This window comes from Polypterus senegalus, chromosome 10, assembly GCF_016835505.1.
Source record: "Polypterus senegalus isolate Bchr_013 chromosome 10, ASM1683550v1, whole genome shotgun sequence".
Taxonomy (NCBI): domain Eukaryota; kingdom Metazoa; phylum Chordata; class Cladistia; order Polypteriformes; family Polypteridae; genus Polypterus; species Polypterus senegalus.
This window is the reverse complement of record NC_053163.1, coordinates 62,193,208-62,210,628: the sequence shown is the minus strand read 5'-3', so window position 1 is coordinate 62,210,628 and position 17,421 is coordinate 62,193,208. Positions and strand designations below refer to the sequence as shown.

Genomic DNA, 17,421 nt, shown 5'->3' with positions numbered 1-17,421 from the left:
GGAATAGACAAGGCAGGTTTTACTTCTCTTAACCCCTTTCAAACTCCCACCTCCCACCCCAGGTCCAAGACGAATTTAATTTTAAAGAGTTTTTCACTCTCAGTGCACATCAAAGACTATGAGGAGGTGGGTGGGGAGAAGCTGAACACACCCTGGAAAAGCCAGCAGGGTGTTCAGTAGCAGCACATGAAGAAGAAACGGAATTTAAAAATAAAAAAAAAAAAAAGGTACAGATAACAGGACTATATCCAAGTCAAAACCATGTAGGATTTTCACTTTAAACAGTACCAAAAAAAAAATTTCGGAGCTGGGGGGACACTACAAGAAACCTAGCAAGGTGCCATTTTGCAACTTGTCTTTTGAGGCCTACAGAAGAAAATGGTGAGCAACCTGGACAAAACCCCCTTCTCCTCTCCCAAGAATGAATTCACCTGCTCCAAGTTTCAATGAGAGGCCCGTGGTGTGACTTGTGCTTACAAATTTACCAAAGTTGACGCAAACACCCCAGAATACCATTAAGATTTTTCCATTTTTGTTATAAAACTGAAGTTCTTCATTTAGGCCCGAGTCAAACAGGTGAGTGTGTTCATTTCTTAGTGTCACCCAGCACCTTTTTCAGAAGGTCACCTCATATTTACCCATAAATTTAAGACCAATACTTTTCACCTACTAGACCCCCCCCCGGCTAATTTTTTAAGACAAGGTAAACCAATGGCTGGATACAACAAGGCCAAGTTTAAACAGATCCATAATGGAATGTCTCAGCAGATTGCCACCTCCTGCAGCATTTTGCATTAACAAACCAGATGGCAACTGAACAGGAGTTTGATGGGAGCATGTGGTATAATCCAGTCTACATCTTACAGATTCTGTACATTTTTATTAGAGTTTTTCATCAACAGATAAAGGGAACAAGGCAGAATTAAAATTATGCTGATCATGCATTTCCTCTTGCAGACCTTCTGTACCATTATTTGGTATCAAAAAAAAAAAAAAAATAAAAAAAATATATATATATAGAAGTCAGCAAAAAATACAAATACTCCCTGATATGAAAAGCTCAATTCCAGACCGTCTGGTCTTCTAGGTCTATCCTATTTCAAGTCTGAAGGAGCTGCCAGTGCTGGGAATTTAATCAGTTTAATTCAATTGCAGCAGTTGAAAATATAGGCTGGTTGGAACATACTGTCGCTAAACTGAGTCTCCAGCAGACAGGTGCTAATGGAATGATGAATGAAGACAGAGAGACTTACTCATGTTCCTCCAGATCTGTCCTGCTTCTAGCCAGGAGAATGAGGTAGGAGCCCATTGGCTTTGTAAAGCTCAACTGAGCAGGAGTCACATGTACATAAAAGGTTTATTTTACAATCAAAGGATTACTGACCGTTATTCAAGAGGGAATCCCAACCCAACCCATCCCACCCCACCTTCCCTTCCCAAACCAACTGCCCTAATACTGACATTTTAAGAACCGATTCACATCCAGACAAATTAATGTAATATTCCTAGCAGTTTCTCTCTGGTTTTCCCTTTATGCAGCCCAGAACTGCTATGACGATTGCAGCATTTCCACATTCAATACAATCCACCAACGTGAACTACACAGAGGTTAAATTATTATTCTGCCTGCCAAGACCTGCATTAGCTATAAGTCAATTGATACATTGATCTCCCCAAAATAAATATTTTATATATATATAAAAAAAAACTGTACAGCAGTTAATTGATCTTCTGTCAGCCAGCATCACTACTTATTCAACCTCTTGTCATCTACAGCTCTGAACAGAGTACATCTGCCATGAAGCACACTCGGTTCTCATCTCCACATGGGCAGAGCACCCGTTTTAGGGCTCTTGCTCTGCCTGCTGGTTGAAGTTTTTGGAGTAGGAGAAGTGGGCTCACTGTGCTTCACTACTTTAGAAGCTGTCAGTGTTGCTGCTGTTCTAGTCCGGCTTCCTGCAGTGACTGGCAGCGGCAACCTCACCTGCTGCCCTGTCGCAGATCCTGAAGGCGAAGAATCTGATCCATAAGAAAGCCTTTTAGCAACTTTTGTAGGTGAACTACGGTTCAGGCTCTGGGACAGAGTGGGCTTTCCCTGATCTTGCTTTGGTTTCTCAATGGATCGCCGAAAGGGTTTGATCTTCCCAGATTCATCTGGTGATTTAGGCTCAGGAGTGATCCTAGTTGAATCCCGCTTTTCCCCAAAGCTGTTGGGACGCTTCACACTAAGAGATCCTGGAGTTGAAGGCCGGAGTGGTAGAGTGCTGCGTTGTGCTCCCCTAGAGAATGGAGACTTACCGAGTTGCGAGGAGGACTTCTCCTCTGTTGCATGCTCAGTTGATCTAGTTACTTTCTGTCGGGGTGATGTTAAAGTTACACTACTTCGTTCTTTTAAAGAATGAGATTTTCTTATACCTCCTGCAGAGTCATTTGTTTTAGTCCTATTCTTTCCAGAGTCCGACGGCTTATTAGTTTCCAGTTCCTTCAGCTGAAAAACAGTTTTTTCTCCACCATCTCTTTCCCCCATTTCACGTTCACGTACCTTTGTGTTCTTACTCTCCATCTCTTTTCCAGTCCGCACATTTTCCACTTTGCCATTTTCCTCTGCACCTTTCTGCATTGCTGCCGATTCCCGTTTCCATTTTGAGCAGTGGTTAGTACTTGGTCTTTGCACAGGTGGAGAGATATCATAAGATTTTAACCCTCTAACCAGTGTGTGACACTCTAGGTTCTCTCCTACCTTCGTAAAGTCTGGTCGAGAGAGACTAGTTGACGGATACCGTGGATCTGCTCGATCTTTGGCTGGCTCTGGAGCAGGAGATTCTTTCAACGGACTGGTAGCACTGAACACCAGTTGTTGACTCAAGACTTTTTCAGTTACTTTACGCATAAGCTCAGCACTTTGGAGGGAGTTTTCTTCAGTAGGTGAAGTCAAAGCCCTCTCTTCCAGTAACAAAGAAGGCAGTCCTTCAGAAGAATATGGCCTTCTGTTGGAGTTCTCAATGGCTACCATGCCAAGATGAGGGCGATACTCTTTTCGGCGAATAGTTTTTCTATTCCAGGTGTTACGCAAGTTCTTCTCAAGAGTCAATTCCAAGTCATCACTAATACTCTGACTAAAGCTCGCCTCCAAAGCAGAGCAAGTTGCAATTGATCTCCGTTTCTCAATATACTCCTTTTCCCTCTGTAAGCGCTTGACTTCCAGCAACTCCCGCTGATCGTTTTCCTGTGGAATGAATGATATTTCTATTATTAACTTCCACTAAATTATTGGTTATGCAGACAGATGACAATACTCAAAAACAGATGCTGTCCTTGTCTCTCTAGCATATTTAAAAATTGTCAAAACAATCCCCTGCTCACTCTGTATTACTGTACTGAAGCAAGAGACAATTATTTTCATGTCTAACATCTAATTAACCAAGCAGAAAGATACGGTTTCAGATCTAGCCTAACATACTATATCTAAAAACCCAAAGCTATTCACTTAATTCTCAATGGCACAAAGATTTTGGCAATTAGGGTCAGACCTTTAAAAAAAAATGAATGAAACTAAAACTATTATTTTTCCTTAAAAAGGACTGTAGCGAGGGTGTTGGGAGAGAAACCAAATCTTGATCCAGGCAAACCAAGCACAACAATTTACAGGACTGAAGTTTGATCTTGGACACCCATTCTGTATCTCTCTGGCTGAAAGCGTTAAACTCGCACTCCGATGGCCGTTTGGCATGAGGGAAAGCTAATCCAGGATCTACCCCACACCTAACCTGGTTCATCTAGAATGTTCATTTTGTTAAGAAACAAGCTCATGTCATTTTCTAACTTGCATAATCCAGACCATGGTCAGAGATTTGAGGCTGGGACTGTCCAAGCTAACATAGGGCACAAGGCAGGAAGACAGGGCATCAGTCCACCACAGGATATGAGCGCGCACACACACACAGAAAATGGGGCAGTTTAGCTTCACCACTTCATTGAAGCTGCAGGTATTTGGGAGGAAACCAAACCACCCAGAGAAAAACGTACAAAGACACAGGGAGAACCTGAGTGCAACATGCTGGGAGGAGAAGAGACAAACCCTGCTGTCCTTACTGCAAGGCAGCAGTGCTGCCACCAAGCCTCCATGCTGCCTATAAAGAAACAATTCCTAGGCCAAAAAAAAAGAGGGGCATGTAATGAAATGTTCAGATTGGTAGGCTCTTCTCTTCAGTAGTTAGCAAGAGGGCATAGAGAATCTGAAAGACCAAAAGGTCACATGCAAGGTGAACAGTTTGCTGTTAATCTACTACATTGACAGCAAAGTTAACAAATCAAAGTGTTGCTGCATAGTATACCAGTATTTCTAAAACTGTACAATACCAGCATTATACAAATATTGGTACCGGAACTAAATGGCAGAGTATCTGAAGCAATATTTGCATATTATCACCACACTTTAAAATTTCCAATGAGGCCCCCACCACCACTATGACATGCATTTTGTGGAATGCACAAACATCCAAGGGAGACAAGTCCTCTCCTCTCATCGTTCAGTTAGAATATACGGCTAAAAGTGCACATGAAACTCCAAGGAGATGAGCCCTGCAACCACCACCCCACATTAGGTTATCTTTGTGTCAGAGTTGCTTCTGAACAGTGGTGACTGGAGGGCTGCCAGAAAGCCCGAGTGTGATCATTTATTTGCCTCTGTACAATTTTGGTACTAATACTGAGGTACCAAAGCTGGTAATGGTGACAAAGCCAAAATTTTAGTATTGATCCAACATTAGTTTAAATGGCACATTTCAACATCATCTTCACGATGGTACTTTCGTGGTTACTACAAAATCTTTCAAACCAAATATTTAAAGCATTTTGTGAACCTTTCCAGGATCAGCTTTATTATACTAAAGGTTTTAACTTGAGCAGCTTCTAACTACTCACCGTTAAGCACCCTAGACAAAAATCATACCAAATAACAATCACAACAAAGACAGTCTCTAATACCTGCTTAAGGGGTCCCTGAAATTCTCAAAGTTTGCACATCACAGTAAGTAAAGTAACACATGCAGACATTTACTGTAAGTAGAAGCTAACAAGGTAGTAAGAGCCTGGCAATAAAACATTCTGCACATACCTGGGTAGCTTTTTGGAACTTCTCACAAAAGCTACTGAAGACTCTGCAGGCCTCCTCAAGTTTGAAAGTTTCATTATCTTCACAGAAAAACTCTACAAGGTGCTGACTTGCTAACCGCATTGCTTCTACCAGCTGATGTGCCTCCGAGAGTCTCAACTCTGCAGCCTATAAACCAAAAGTGATTTTTCAGATTACTTTCATAAGCAGCTCTTCAAAACCTTCCAATAACTTAAAGAAAAAAAAATTACACATAATTTATAGCAAACTGTCATGTTCTAATCGATGTGCCCACTTACCTTCAAAAAAGGTTTTGTCTGTAGACACAGCTCCTCCTCCTCTGCTTTCAGACTATGCTGTAGACTTGCAATCCTCTGTTGGAGTCGGTCTAGTTCGTCTATAACTGAATCTTCCGATAACCTGAAGCAAAAAGATCAGAGTTTATTAAATAAATTTAAGAGGTAGGAAGGGTAAGATAAAAGACCTTCAGGTCTGTAGGCCAATGTGAAACTGGAAACTTCCAGCAAATTACAGCCACTTTCAACATGCAAGTAATTTAACAATGCTAATAAAATACTTTACAGCAACAATAAAGTTGAATGACTTTTGTAAAAATATAAAATAACTTGTAACTTTTTTTTTTTTTTTTGCCTATCTGGAGAGGCCTTATGGATGCACTTATCTTCAGAATTTCAACCAAGTGTGGCGTTTTATTTTACACTACATGAAAGGGAGTTTTCCCTGTTGATAAATAAAAGCAGACTGCATAAATTAACAACCTCTGCCAAGCACAAACAGGATGCACTTCACACACATCTGCAGATAGGCCGAGTTGGGTGTACACTACTACTCACAGCAGAGTAATCTGCCAGTAATAATTGAAACAGGTCAAAATGGTAAAACCAACTTCTATTGGGCAAAGTAAAATATCTGTACCATTTCACGTTATGTGATCCTTGACATTCACAACAACTAAAATAAAAATTGTTACTATAAACTAAGCCCCCTTTCTCTTCCTTGCTGTGCCTTGTTACAAAACAGTCTGCCTAATAGAAAAGAACACTTGAATTCACCTAGAGGCTTACTGGAACATACAAAAACCCAATGAACTCGCCCTGCACTACCATAAGATAGCTTTAAAAACACTGTTTAAGTATGTTAGTTGAAGGAACCAGCTAAAACAAACTGCTCAAGATAATATGGTATATTTCAATTAAGGCAGTGTGTTATTTGATTTATTTCATGTACTGCCAGGTTACCACTATTTTAAATTTACCTGGAGGATATGACTTAGGAACATGTTTAATTCTTATCTCATTAGCTTCATGAGGCACGTTGCCATATATGTGCTAATATAGAAAGCACACAAAGGATGTTGACGCACCTAAAACATCTCATCCGACAGCTTATCATTGTTAAACCCCCTCTCTGGTTTGGCATTACCAGCACACTCAAAAGCTAAATGAAATATAGGGAGGTGCAAGATGCACACTTTAGCTGGATCTATTAACTACATGGCTTTTCTCAGGTTAAGACCTTTAAACTAAGGGGTTATGGCAATTTTTTTGAAAAATTGCAGGTAAAAGGCTACTTAATCTACCATTAATTCACTTTTACGATACAGTAAAGCAATGTAGTTATTTATCCTTCACCATCCCTTGAAGGAAACTAAAACTTGAAGGCAATACTTTAGTCAGGTTGAAAATTTCCTGTGGAGGACAAGAATTGCCACAATTTATCAATGTCCTTAACATGCACTGGTACTTTGAAGCATCTGAAAAGGACAATGAGAGCAAATGTTTAATATTTATGTAGGCTGGTTTTGGTATCTCCATCTCTCAGGGGTGCTCTCATGTTGCATTTGTCTCGCTTTCAGTGAATTTCTGTATATTGTAGTTGAACATGGTCACCAAACTTATGGTTTTTAAACTTAACTCATGGGTGCTTGAATTGTTGTTTCTCCTAATACTTTCATTGGGTAGAATGTATCACGGTTTCATTGACATTTGTTCAGATCAATTGGAAATTGATACTACAAATAAGCAGCCTCTGGCCCTGTTCTTTACGCTTTTCTTTTATCTTCAACGTGCATTTATATTCTAAGTGTAATGATGGACAGTGGCTGCAAACGTTTCTTTAAGCCCCTTTTTCTAATAAAATCCTATTAATGGGGTGTGGACAATAAAGCTACCATATATTAAATCACCTACACAGAGACAAAGCATATTACAAAATTTTACACATTAATACTCAAAGAATGAAGTTGCACTCCACTCGGTGTACAATCAAACACATACGAAGCACTAAAGAAAAAAAGAGCTTGTTTCTTATTTTCTTGCAGAGGGGGGCAGCTCATGAGCTCTGATTAGTTTTCTAGATGCCTGTCCAATATAAACACATGTACTAACCTGGAGGCAGGGCCCACATGCTTAAGTTTGTGTGGAAAGGAGAGAAGTTGTTGATCTTTCTTCTGTGCTTCCTGGTAAAGAGAGAAGAGGTAAACAAGTGGATTAAGTATGGTTGAAACAATCTCTCTCTCGACCCCCCCCGCCCCATTTTCCCTTTTGTCATTTCTGAGGTCTTTTAATCACAACACCAAGACCAGGCAGTGATGGCCAGTTTTCAGTTTCAAGTTGCAAAACTTAGATATTAAAATTTTTCTGAAGAGAACAGTGCCAAGCACAATATAAAGCTTCATTTTCACTCTTAGAGTTGCTGAATTGGTTTATCTGAGGGGGTTGCACACATTAGCAAAGTGAAAGGATAATAAAGCCACTATGGAGAATCGGCAATACTGGAATCAAAAACATTCCCAAATAGCTACACAGTACATACGCAAAGGAACCTGTCCAAACAAGGTAGGTTAAGGCCTCATGAAACTCAGCTGCAACAAAAGAAGCCAATAAAAATCTTTCTAAAATAATGAGCATATAGCTTGCCTTTAACTTCCAGGGAACTCTTCACGTGAAGCCACAGAGGATTTTTTTTTTTTTTTTAGTAAAGATATTTGTATTGAGTTTGCATTATCTCCCTGCATTCATATGCGCTTTCGTACAACCTACAGAAAAAGTATTTAGGATGATGGAGTGGTTGAATGGGCCTCATTCAAGGTTAGTTCCTTTACTGTCGACAGGTTGTAAAAATCACTACATTTAAAATTCAGATATTAACCTTTAATAAAGATTAAAAGCAGCGGATCTCAAGTGATTCAGGCAGCTAAGGTGAACCAATGATTTTCAATGAAAATTGAAGTCATTCAGAATGCATTGCCCCTCGGTCAGACTGAAGCCAGCAGCTGTTTGATTTCTTACCAATGCAACAAAGTGGAGGAGGTTCATTCCTGGCTTGTTGGCTTTTGTGTCGGCAAGCTTCAGTAAAGATGCAATACGAAACCCAGCTGCATTGCCTGCATAACCTCCCTGTTTTGATAAAAAGAATCTGAATTTAGAAAAAATGTTACAAATGCGGAGTGTAACTATGCAATACTTTAGTATTAAATCTGGTTTAAGGAGGAAAGTGAAACTTACTGCATTCATGTAGTTCCCTGCTTTCAGCACAAGCCCCAGCACCATATGAAGCTCCACACAATTAAGGAGTTCTGGAAGGAAACGGGGGATAAATGGGTCAGTGTTTTGAATAAGTCACAAGATAGGATAACTGGTTAATAAAACTGAAATGAGTCCGTAAGTAGAAATCCAAAATGAAAACAGTCCACAAGACAGATTTGGTGGAATACACCAACAAATAACTCAATGGCATTGTGGCAGTCAGACCAAAGTCCAATGAGCCACAATACTCGTGGCAAGCAAGAGTAGAGGATCAGCATTGTCAGAAAGTGAATAATGATAACCTGGAGAGAGATTGTAATGCTACAAACTTTGTATTAGGTATTCATTAGAACCTCAAATATAACAAGAACTTTTGATTATGTATTTCATTCATGTTTATATGTACCTATCATATCATGTATGGCTTTAGGATCCTTTAAGTGCTTATCTGTACAGCAGTAGCACTAATTAGTAGTATGCTGTATGAAGAATTAAACCAAATACTAAAACTAAAACGAACACAATCCGCACCCAAGTTCAATAAAAAATAAAACCAAACAAATTCAGTAGGAGGAAGCTTTTCAACTTGATATACTTATGTTGTCAACATAGTGAGCAGAAGCATCAAGGTCCCTGGTGACCCGACTACAGCAGGTTACCACTATAGAACTGTTTTCAGCAAAACAAGTGTTTGTTTTTTGCAAATATTTCCACTTGAGCAAAATAATTAAACTAAAAACCTGAAACAGCCCACTGCTACTACTCTAAACACATACTTTCTCAATTATGTAAGCAAATCTAAGGTATCCCAGCATCTGACCGCTCTATGACAATTATTGTGAATTATAAGAATCAACTAATGAATTCCATTTAGAGTTATGAAAAATGACTCCACCTAGCAGCCACCAGATCATCATTTATAAGAAGTTTTCAAAATACACTCAAGCATGCTGGACAAGGCAACAAGTAGTCCTCACTCATGGCACATAAATGTTTTGAGACTATGCAATAGAAAGATACTTCTAACAATGAACTCTACTTCATAATAAATGTACTTCGCAAATGATTCACACACCTTTATGGAGATGCTTTATACTGTACTCCTCAGCATTTATTTTAAATTAAGAAAAAAATATTGCTTACTACTATACAATCTGAATCTGTGGCCTCAAATGAGGTTTTAATGGACAAAAGTAAAAATATAAATACATTTATTTATTTAGGAGTATCACAGTACACTTTTTGCTAAATTATGAACTTGACCGTATTAGATAAATTTAGATTAAAATAAAATTTTTCATTTTTTTTTATGTATATACACAGTTACATACAAACACACACATTGTAACAAGTAATAAACATGAGACATACTATGTGAGACTATTAGATTGTAAGACTGTATGCAGTGAGAAAATAACTGTGCTTAAATAGCCAACCAAATCGATTATCAGATCCTCAAAGTTAAGAATTATGAACAGTAAGCCAACATATGTAGAATGTCCATCCATCCATCCATCCATTTTCCAACCCGCTGAATCTGAACACAGGGTCAACAGGCACCTAAAGTTGCAGAAGTTATGGAAAATGGCATTCATGACGACAGATATTTTAGGGAACTCAATGATTAAACATTTGCAAAATGTTGGAAATGGAAATACAAGAAAAGGTACATGGATTTTTTTTTCTCTCCTTAACACTCAATATTGGAGGCCACCTTAAACAGAAAACCTTTCTACGAGAACCCTTCAAAAATAGGAACAAGAATATCTAGCCATCACCAAAAATGACGAGACTTAAAACGGCCCAAAGCAACTTATACTTAGCAGCATTAACACAATCTAAAGAATTTTTACTTAAGAATTGGAAAATGAGGTTTGGAGAAGAGGATAGACCCACTAAAAGAACTGCATTAGGAACCACTGAATACAATATAAATTAATCCTAAAAAAGGAGGAGGAAAAAGGAAACCAGAGTGTTTAATATTAAACAGTTAACACCTCCCACCTCACCAATTTAATTAAAAATCAATATCTATACATTGAACACTGTGCCTATATTGCCAGAAACCTATTAAAATGCACACAATTGCTGGAATCAACTTGCCACCGTATGTGTTATTTATCAAAACTAAATTTGTTTTGCCAGATTAGAAGACAGAAGGACCCCCAGGACTAAAGTATGCTTCTTTAAGAAGTTGATTTTACTGGATCTGCATGTACATTATACAGTAGTAGAAACTACAAAAACTGCAAGACCCGAGTCATGAAAGCAGAACAATTGAGAACAAGAGCTGAAATATAAAACAATATTGAGATATGCTTAGCAAGTCGGTGGAAGGTCATTCTTTTCATGATCCTCACCTTGTGCTGCCTCCCTGAGAACACAGGCTGCAGAACACAGCGAGGACACATGCGGCTCAAACTCCTCCTTCAAAATCATGGCCTCAAGGCGCAACCTGTAGCTGTAAAAAAAAAAAAAAAAAAAAAAAAAGGGGAGAAAAAAAAGCGGGACATTAGAGACTTCAGGGTAAGTGGAAAAGACCTGGTTTTAAAAAACACCATTTGAATGAAAAAATAAAGGGACACAACTTATGCAGACAACTTCAAAAACAAAAATTTAAAAATAAAACTGACATGCAGGCCAACATGAACGCATGATTTATAAAATCCCATTTGTGCTGGACTAAATAAAATAACTGCTCTTATTTTACACTTTCTGCATGTAATATACAGTACACCTGTTGCAAATGCTTGCCAATTGCACTTCCACTTATATGTGCTTCACTGACTGGCCAACATGTTTGGGTTATCTGAAAAGTGGTGTGAAATCAGTGCCTCGTGGTTAACAACTTATTTTATTTACAAAAAAAAAAAAATTCCATATTCTAGATTTTCATTCATCTATTATGTTATTATCCAGGATAATGGAAACAATGGTGGGAATTTTGAAATTTTGCGCTTAACTACCTTGAATATAAAGAAGCCCGCCTTAGGCTGCATGTGCCACAAATGTAAAATAGAATTAAAAATACTGTATGTACACAGTTGTAGTAGCTATACTTGTAAAGAGCCCACCAGAGCACTTTTTGAAAAAAGTACTTTCTGGGGGTATCTGACAAAAAACAACCTCATATACTATTTTAATGTGAAACAGTTCACTCTGAATCCTCATCAGCTACAAAAAACACACAAAACGCACACATACACAGATGCATCTTCCATTTTTAAGACTACTTGGCAAGCTGATGAAACTGACAAGACCTGATGGAAGACTCCTGAAAATGGCTTTTTAATACCTTCATAAAAAGAGCTTGAGGAATGACAAAACTAAAAAAAAAAAAAGACAACTAGTCTTGAAGGACTCCATTGGTGTTGTCTGCTATAACTTCTATTTATAGCAAACATTTGTACATCTTGAACCAGGTGTAACACAGGAATTCTCTTTTTTTTGGGGGAGGTGACCACAACCAAAAATAATAAAGCTAATTTAAGTACAGCTTTCAGAAGATGAAAAATAGTAAACTTTCATCAGAGCTCTTAGCCAGTGTCTCAGTAGAAATGTAGACATTGTGGATATAATACGAACGTAGTTTAGAAGTATATAAGAGGCTTTCGAGACTATCCATTTAAAACTATGTGGTTCAAGGCTTAACACGACTAATGGGACAACATTCTCCAGGTCTTCATAGAACTACAGGGACTAACATTTATGCCATCTACTTCATAGGTACTCTGATCTTGAAAGGGCAAATTATGCAAACATTGAGGAATGCATGTGTGAACTTAAAGTAAAAATAAAAAGTAAAATTTAATAAAAAAAAATTAGGAGTGCATGCTTAGGGGGAAAAAAAAATACAAACATTGACTAATGTCTTTGATATTATAATTGCAATTATTAATTTGAATTGTCTAACTGAATACAGTGTATTCTGTATACATACAGTAGGGCCTTCATTTTACAGAGAACCATTTACAATTTTTTTTTAATTTGAAATAATGAATGGGTTAAAAGTGTAGCTATTTTTACAGTAAAGGTACACATTTGTGTCACTGTTTCTATAATACAGTAAATCGTATACTTTAATGTTTATTTCATGATTTGTGTGTATATATATATATATATATATATATATATATATATATATATATATATATATATATATATATATATATAGATATAGATATAGATATAGATATAGATATATAGATAGATATTTCTTCTACACAAATGTTACTTCTAAAAAAAAAAAAAACAGCCATCACCACCACTCAAAAATGTAAAATGTGGAAAAATGTTTAACAAAGGAAGGCTAAATTGGTTTTCTTGTATTAAAGAAATGAAAGATGAATGTGTATGTAAAAAATTAAATTAGATAACATCTGAAATAGCAGTAATGCAAGATGAAGTGAGTAGAACTATCATTATGTGCTCATGTTATACAGGTGTGTGAACACATTTCATGTATTAGCTGGGTGAGGTGAGGACTTCATTCTCTTTTTGATACTGAACCTCTCTTATCTGGTTGTTCACTCTTTTTTTGTTAAAAATAAACTGTTTACAATAAGGTATATAGTAAGCTCAAGTAGTATTTTGATGGTAACATGTTGTTACATGCTGCTGTCAAAGTTCTGCTGCTTAGTCCAAATTCAGTCCTTGAACAGTCCACATTCTTGAAGAAAGCATTGTAAGGAAAGGCACAATCATGTATAGAAAGCAGTTTGGCAAGCATCTTCTTTTCAGTGAAAACTCCACATCATTATAATGAAGTAGTATGCTTGTGCAGGCTTCTGTTCTGCTTGTGCTTACAGCGACATGTTTCAAATCCATTACAACCTGGAGTTAAGTAAATGCACTGCAACATAGGAAAAATAATTGCAGAAAGGGACCTGTTGTCCAGGGTGTAGTTCACTTTTTTTTTCTTTTTATAAACTTTCACATTGTAGTTTTAAATCAATTATGGCAGCTTCTTTCATCTGAAATTGCTTTAGATAGCCTGCTGGATAGAGACCAGTGTTTTAGTGTATGCTGGCTAAAATAATAGTTATCAGTGTCGCTGACCTAACATTGAGACTTGGTGCCGATTCTTATCTTTCATGCACACTTCATAATGAACTATGTGGTTGAATTTTAGACAGTTGCATAAAAGCATGCTTGCAGTGAATGCGTCTTTGCTTGATTACAACACTTATTTGTTGTTCAGAGCAAGTCTATATGGGAAACCTCAATTTCTGACAGAACAGAATTACTTCATAGAATACAGTAGGGGACACTTGATTGGTGTATTGCAGCAGCTATAATCATAATCATGATTAATATACAATTATGCAACCCTAAAAAGCACAGAACAACAACAAAGAATATGCTTTCAAATTTAGACCAACACATTTACAGTAAAGGTAAACTGAAACTTGAGGTATTTAACTACAAAACCATAAGCCTGCCCTTCCAAATTTAACTCTTCATTTAAAAACTCTGCAGACAAAGCTCATTCCAGCTCAAACCAGTGGATTTACAAGCCATCTTTGGATCAGATTGAAGAGTCTGACTGAAATGAACATCCAGTTATGGCTAACATTAGGCAACTTTTAGGGAGGATTAAGAATGACGACAACAAACAAGTGCAACCCAAGAGAACCTGGAGATGCCGTCTATATGGAAGACTTGTAGAAATGTGTATAAATAGAACTAACCTGGGGATCTCCACTATGAGCACCATGAACAAGTCTGCTTCACCCAGTCTGGTGCGATCTCCTTGGAAAGACTTCAATATTTTAACCTGCAGCAACAGATGAGAGGGAAGGACACACATGGTTAGTGTGCTCTGCAGTTTACTTTTAGAAATTTATATATGCACTCATAAAATGGTCAAAGGACAATAAAGTAATCTAGATTACAAAAGTATAAACTTTCCATTAAAAACTTTAGTCACAGCAGCATAAATTCTACATTGCAAAATTTTTTGATACTGGGGAAGAAGAAAAAATAAAAATTCCTTTTGCTGATCCTGTAGACCAGGGGTTCTCAAACTCGGTCCTGGGGACCACCTGTGGCAGAAGGTTTTTGTTCCAACCAGCTTCTGCTTCTAATTGGACTCCTGGGCTAATTAAGTGAACAGTCATTTCTCAGATTGTGTTTCATAGAAAAGTTTGGTTAAAAAAATATTTAAAATGTACTAAGAAGTTATATGGGAATACTGTACTTTAACAATATTTTCATCTTGATTTTCATTCTACCTCTCCAGACATTCTGATTGTTTAATTAATCTATTATTTATTAATTAGTTGGTCTGATGCTAAAGTAGATGCAGTCTTTCATGATTCAATGTTTGCTTGGGTGTCTGCACTGCTTATTTTTAATTGTCACTATTAAGATACAATGAAGGGAGCAAACTGCACAGAGAAAGAGCAAAATGTTATAAAAACCAACAAAAGAGAAATAAGCATTTAAGTCTGTGGCAAAAATAGAAATTTCTAAATGTCATATAAATGTAAAAATCATGCTGTGGTGCTTTTCTGATTGTACTGTAGAATAAAAGATATATATAAAAAAAAAATAAAAAAACACCCGCTAATTAAATGAGATCAGTGTTATCACTTGTTGTCACCGATTATGAATGTGATTAGAACAAAAACCTGAAGCCACAGTGGGCCCCCAGGACCGACATTGAGAACAACTGCTATAGACTATGGGTCATGGGTTACAAGTATAATTAATGGTAATGGATGTCTGGCGAACTGGGTTGTGGTGTGTCATTGCAGGACGATTCTCGATTACCACTCCCCATAACCGTACACAAGTCTCCAAGGTGGGCCCCACCCTTCACCAACAACCATCGTAGAATTCAAAAAAAAGTTTGTAGACAATTAAAAAAAAAAAGGTTCTCACCTCTTCATTCTCTGGAAGGAGTTTGCAAAGCTCAGTCAGTTTCTCCGACCCAAATGATTCACTCATTCCCTGCTTGATATCCTTAATTAGATCAATCCCTGCCCTACAAGGAAAAAAAAAAAAAAAATACATGTATCTTCGCAATCTTACAAAGTTACAGGGATAAGGGATCTAACTAAATATTCAGCTTGGTTTAGACTTCTATAGCACTGATGCCATGCACAGAGAGCTAACAAAGATTTAAAAACATGAATCAGCAAAAGCAGATAACCACACATCATTTACATAACACACACGCACAGATTAATACTGAATATAACTTACTAGAATACAATAAAGTAACCTGTAAAAGTAGCACTGTCCTGCCAAACATATTGAATACATACAGATTCTGCAAGTCATTTTGAGGATCAGTACCACGAATTCCAATTTATCAGCGATTTACGGACAATATGGACAGGCCAGCAAGTTCTGATATAAAGTAACGTTTATAGCTTTTTATTCAACTATTTGTTTTAAAGCTAAGTGGTAATTTTACAACATTGGGAAAGGCTTGGATTCTGCATTTTTGAATGTGTGCCAAAGCTTGACATTATGATTCAGTGTTTTGGCAGGATATTACATAGACATTTCTGCACAGAGAATTGTAAAGGGTGACAGAATCAAAGCCTAGCCAGTATTAAGCCAGTCATGTCTGAGTGAATAAAAAACATTAAGAAAAAGTACTCCCACCATTTAAAAAAAAATAAATAAATAAATTGTCAGCAAATTGACTGGAAGTTTGTCATGTTATTTACTGCAGTTGCCTTTAAAAGTAAATGGATTACTAGGAAGTAACACCATCATTAAGCATAATTAAGCCTTTATCATTTTAAAGTAACTTATGCTTTTGGTATAAAGACCTATACTGAACAGGCCACATATCTTGGAGGGAACAAGCAACAAAATAGATTTCTTTCAAGTACTATATAAACAGATGGAACAAAGCTTTTGATGGGAGTTTAAGCTCGGACCATTAAAGACCTCATGCTAGCTTTGTCTGGTTGGCTGGTCTCCTACCTTTTACTGTAAATATCAGGCTGTGTTTTCTGGCCAATCAAACTGCACTGATTTGCCCTTATCAACAGGAACCTTTATCTACTGACGGGAAATTGTTAGTTCAAGTTAGTCAGTTTCGGTAAGAAACGTCTTTTTTTAAAATCACTGTTTACTAAAGCATATTTATGACAATTATTATACTGTTATTTTAAAAATTGATTACATAATAATAATGCTTATTTTTTTTGGAGAAGAATCTATCCATGTCATTCCTAAAAGAAATGAGATGCTTATGGTAGACTTTTTTGGCCTTTTGTACTAAAAAGTCTGACCACAAGAGGCAGAGTAAACGCAAACCTAAAACAGGTCTATAGGGACTCCGTGCTTCTGCATTGGTCCACATCTTCCTCGAGCTACAAAACACAATGACTGCAGCAATAGTTGAAATTGTGAACTCAAAAAAGACCTTTTCCAAGACATTCACAAAATAAAACCGAAAATTTGAAATAGATGAATAAAATTAGCAGCTGCTTTGCAAAACAGCTAGCATTCAGTGAGGTATTCAATCCATGGTCACGTCTGGTGATATGGAAAAGGTCAATAACTTGCTCGCTGGCTTGGCTGAGGTGGTCTTCTCATTGCCACATAGTTCCAACTTTTACTTTTTTCAAATTATTTCCTAAACTTTAAAAGAATGGTCAATCTTTTTCAAGGTTTACATTTATTATTACCCAAGTTTCTTTTTACTGGTTCACTCTATTTTGGTATATCATATGCAGGGATGTCAAGGTTTTGCAATATGGCTTTCATCTCACATATGCCAATGTGTTAAATTTA

At 37.1% G+C, this 17,421-nt stretch overlaps 1 protein-coding gene across 2 annotated transcripts in view; it reads right to left on the bottom strand.

The window, feature by feature from the left end:
* Nucleotides 1-226: 226 nt before the first annotated feature.
* Nucleotides 227-17,421, bottom strand: part of fhdc2 (FH2 domain containing 2) — a 33,109-nt gene continuing 15,914 nt past the window's right edge. For both annotated transcript variants that reach the window (XM_039765843.1, XM_039765842.1), the window contains exons 4-12: nucleotides 15,547-15,649; nucleotides 14,352-14,437; nucleotides 11,022-11,122; nucleotides 8,641-8,711; nucleotides 8,425-8,532; nucleotides 7,522-7,592; nucleotides 5,413-5,533; nucleotides 5,117-5,281; nucleotides 227-3,226 (exon numbers count right to left, since the gene is read on the bottom strand). In XM_039765843.1, coding sequence (XP_039621777.1) covers nucleotides 1,817-3,226; nucleotides 5,117-5,281; nucleotides 5,413-5,533; nucleotides 7,522-7,592; nucleotides 8,425-8,532; nucleotides 8,641-8,711; nucleotides 11,022-11,122; nucleotides 14,352-14,437; nucleotides 15,547-15,649 — 2,236 coding nt within the window. In that variant the 3' untranslated portion in view covers nucleotides 227-1,816. The remainder of the gene's footprint in view (nucleotides 3,227-5,116; nucleotides 5,282-5,412; nucleotides 5,534-7,521; nucleotides 7,593-8,424; nucleotides 8,533-8,640; nucleotides 8,712-11,021; nucleotides 11,123-14,351; nucleotides 14,438-15,546; nucleotides 15,650-17,421) is intronic.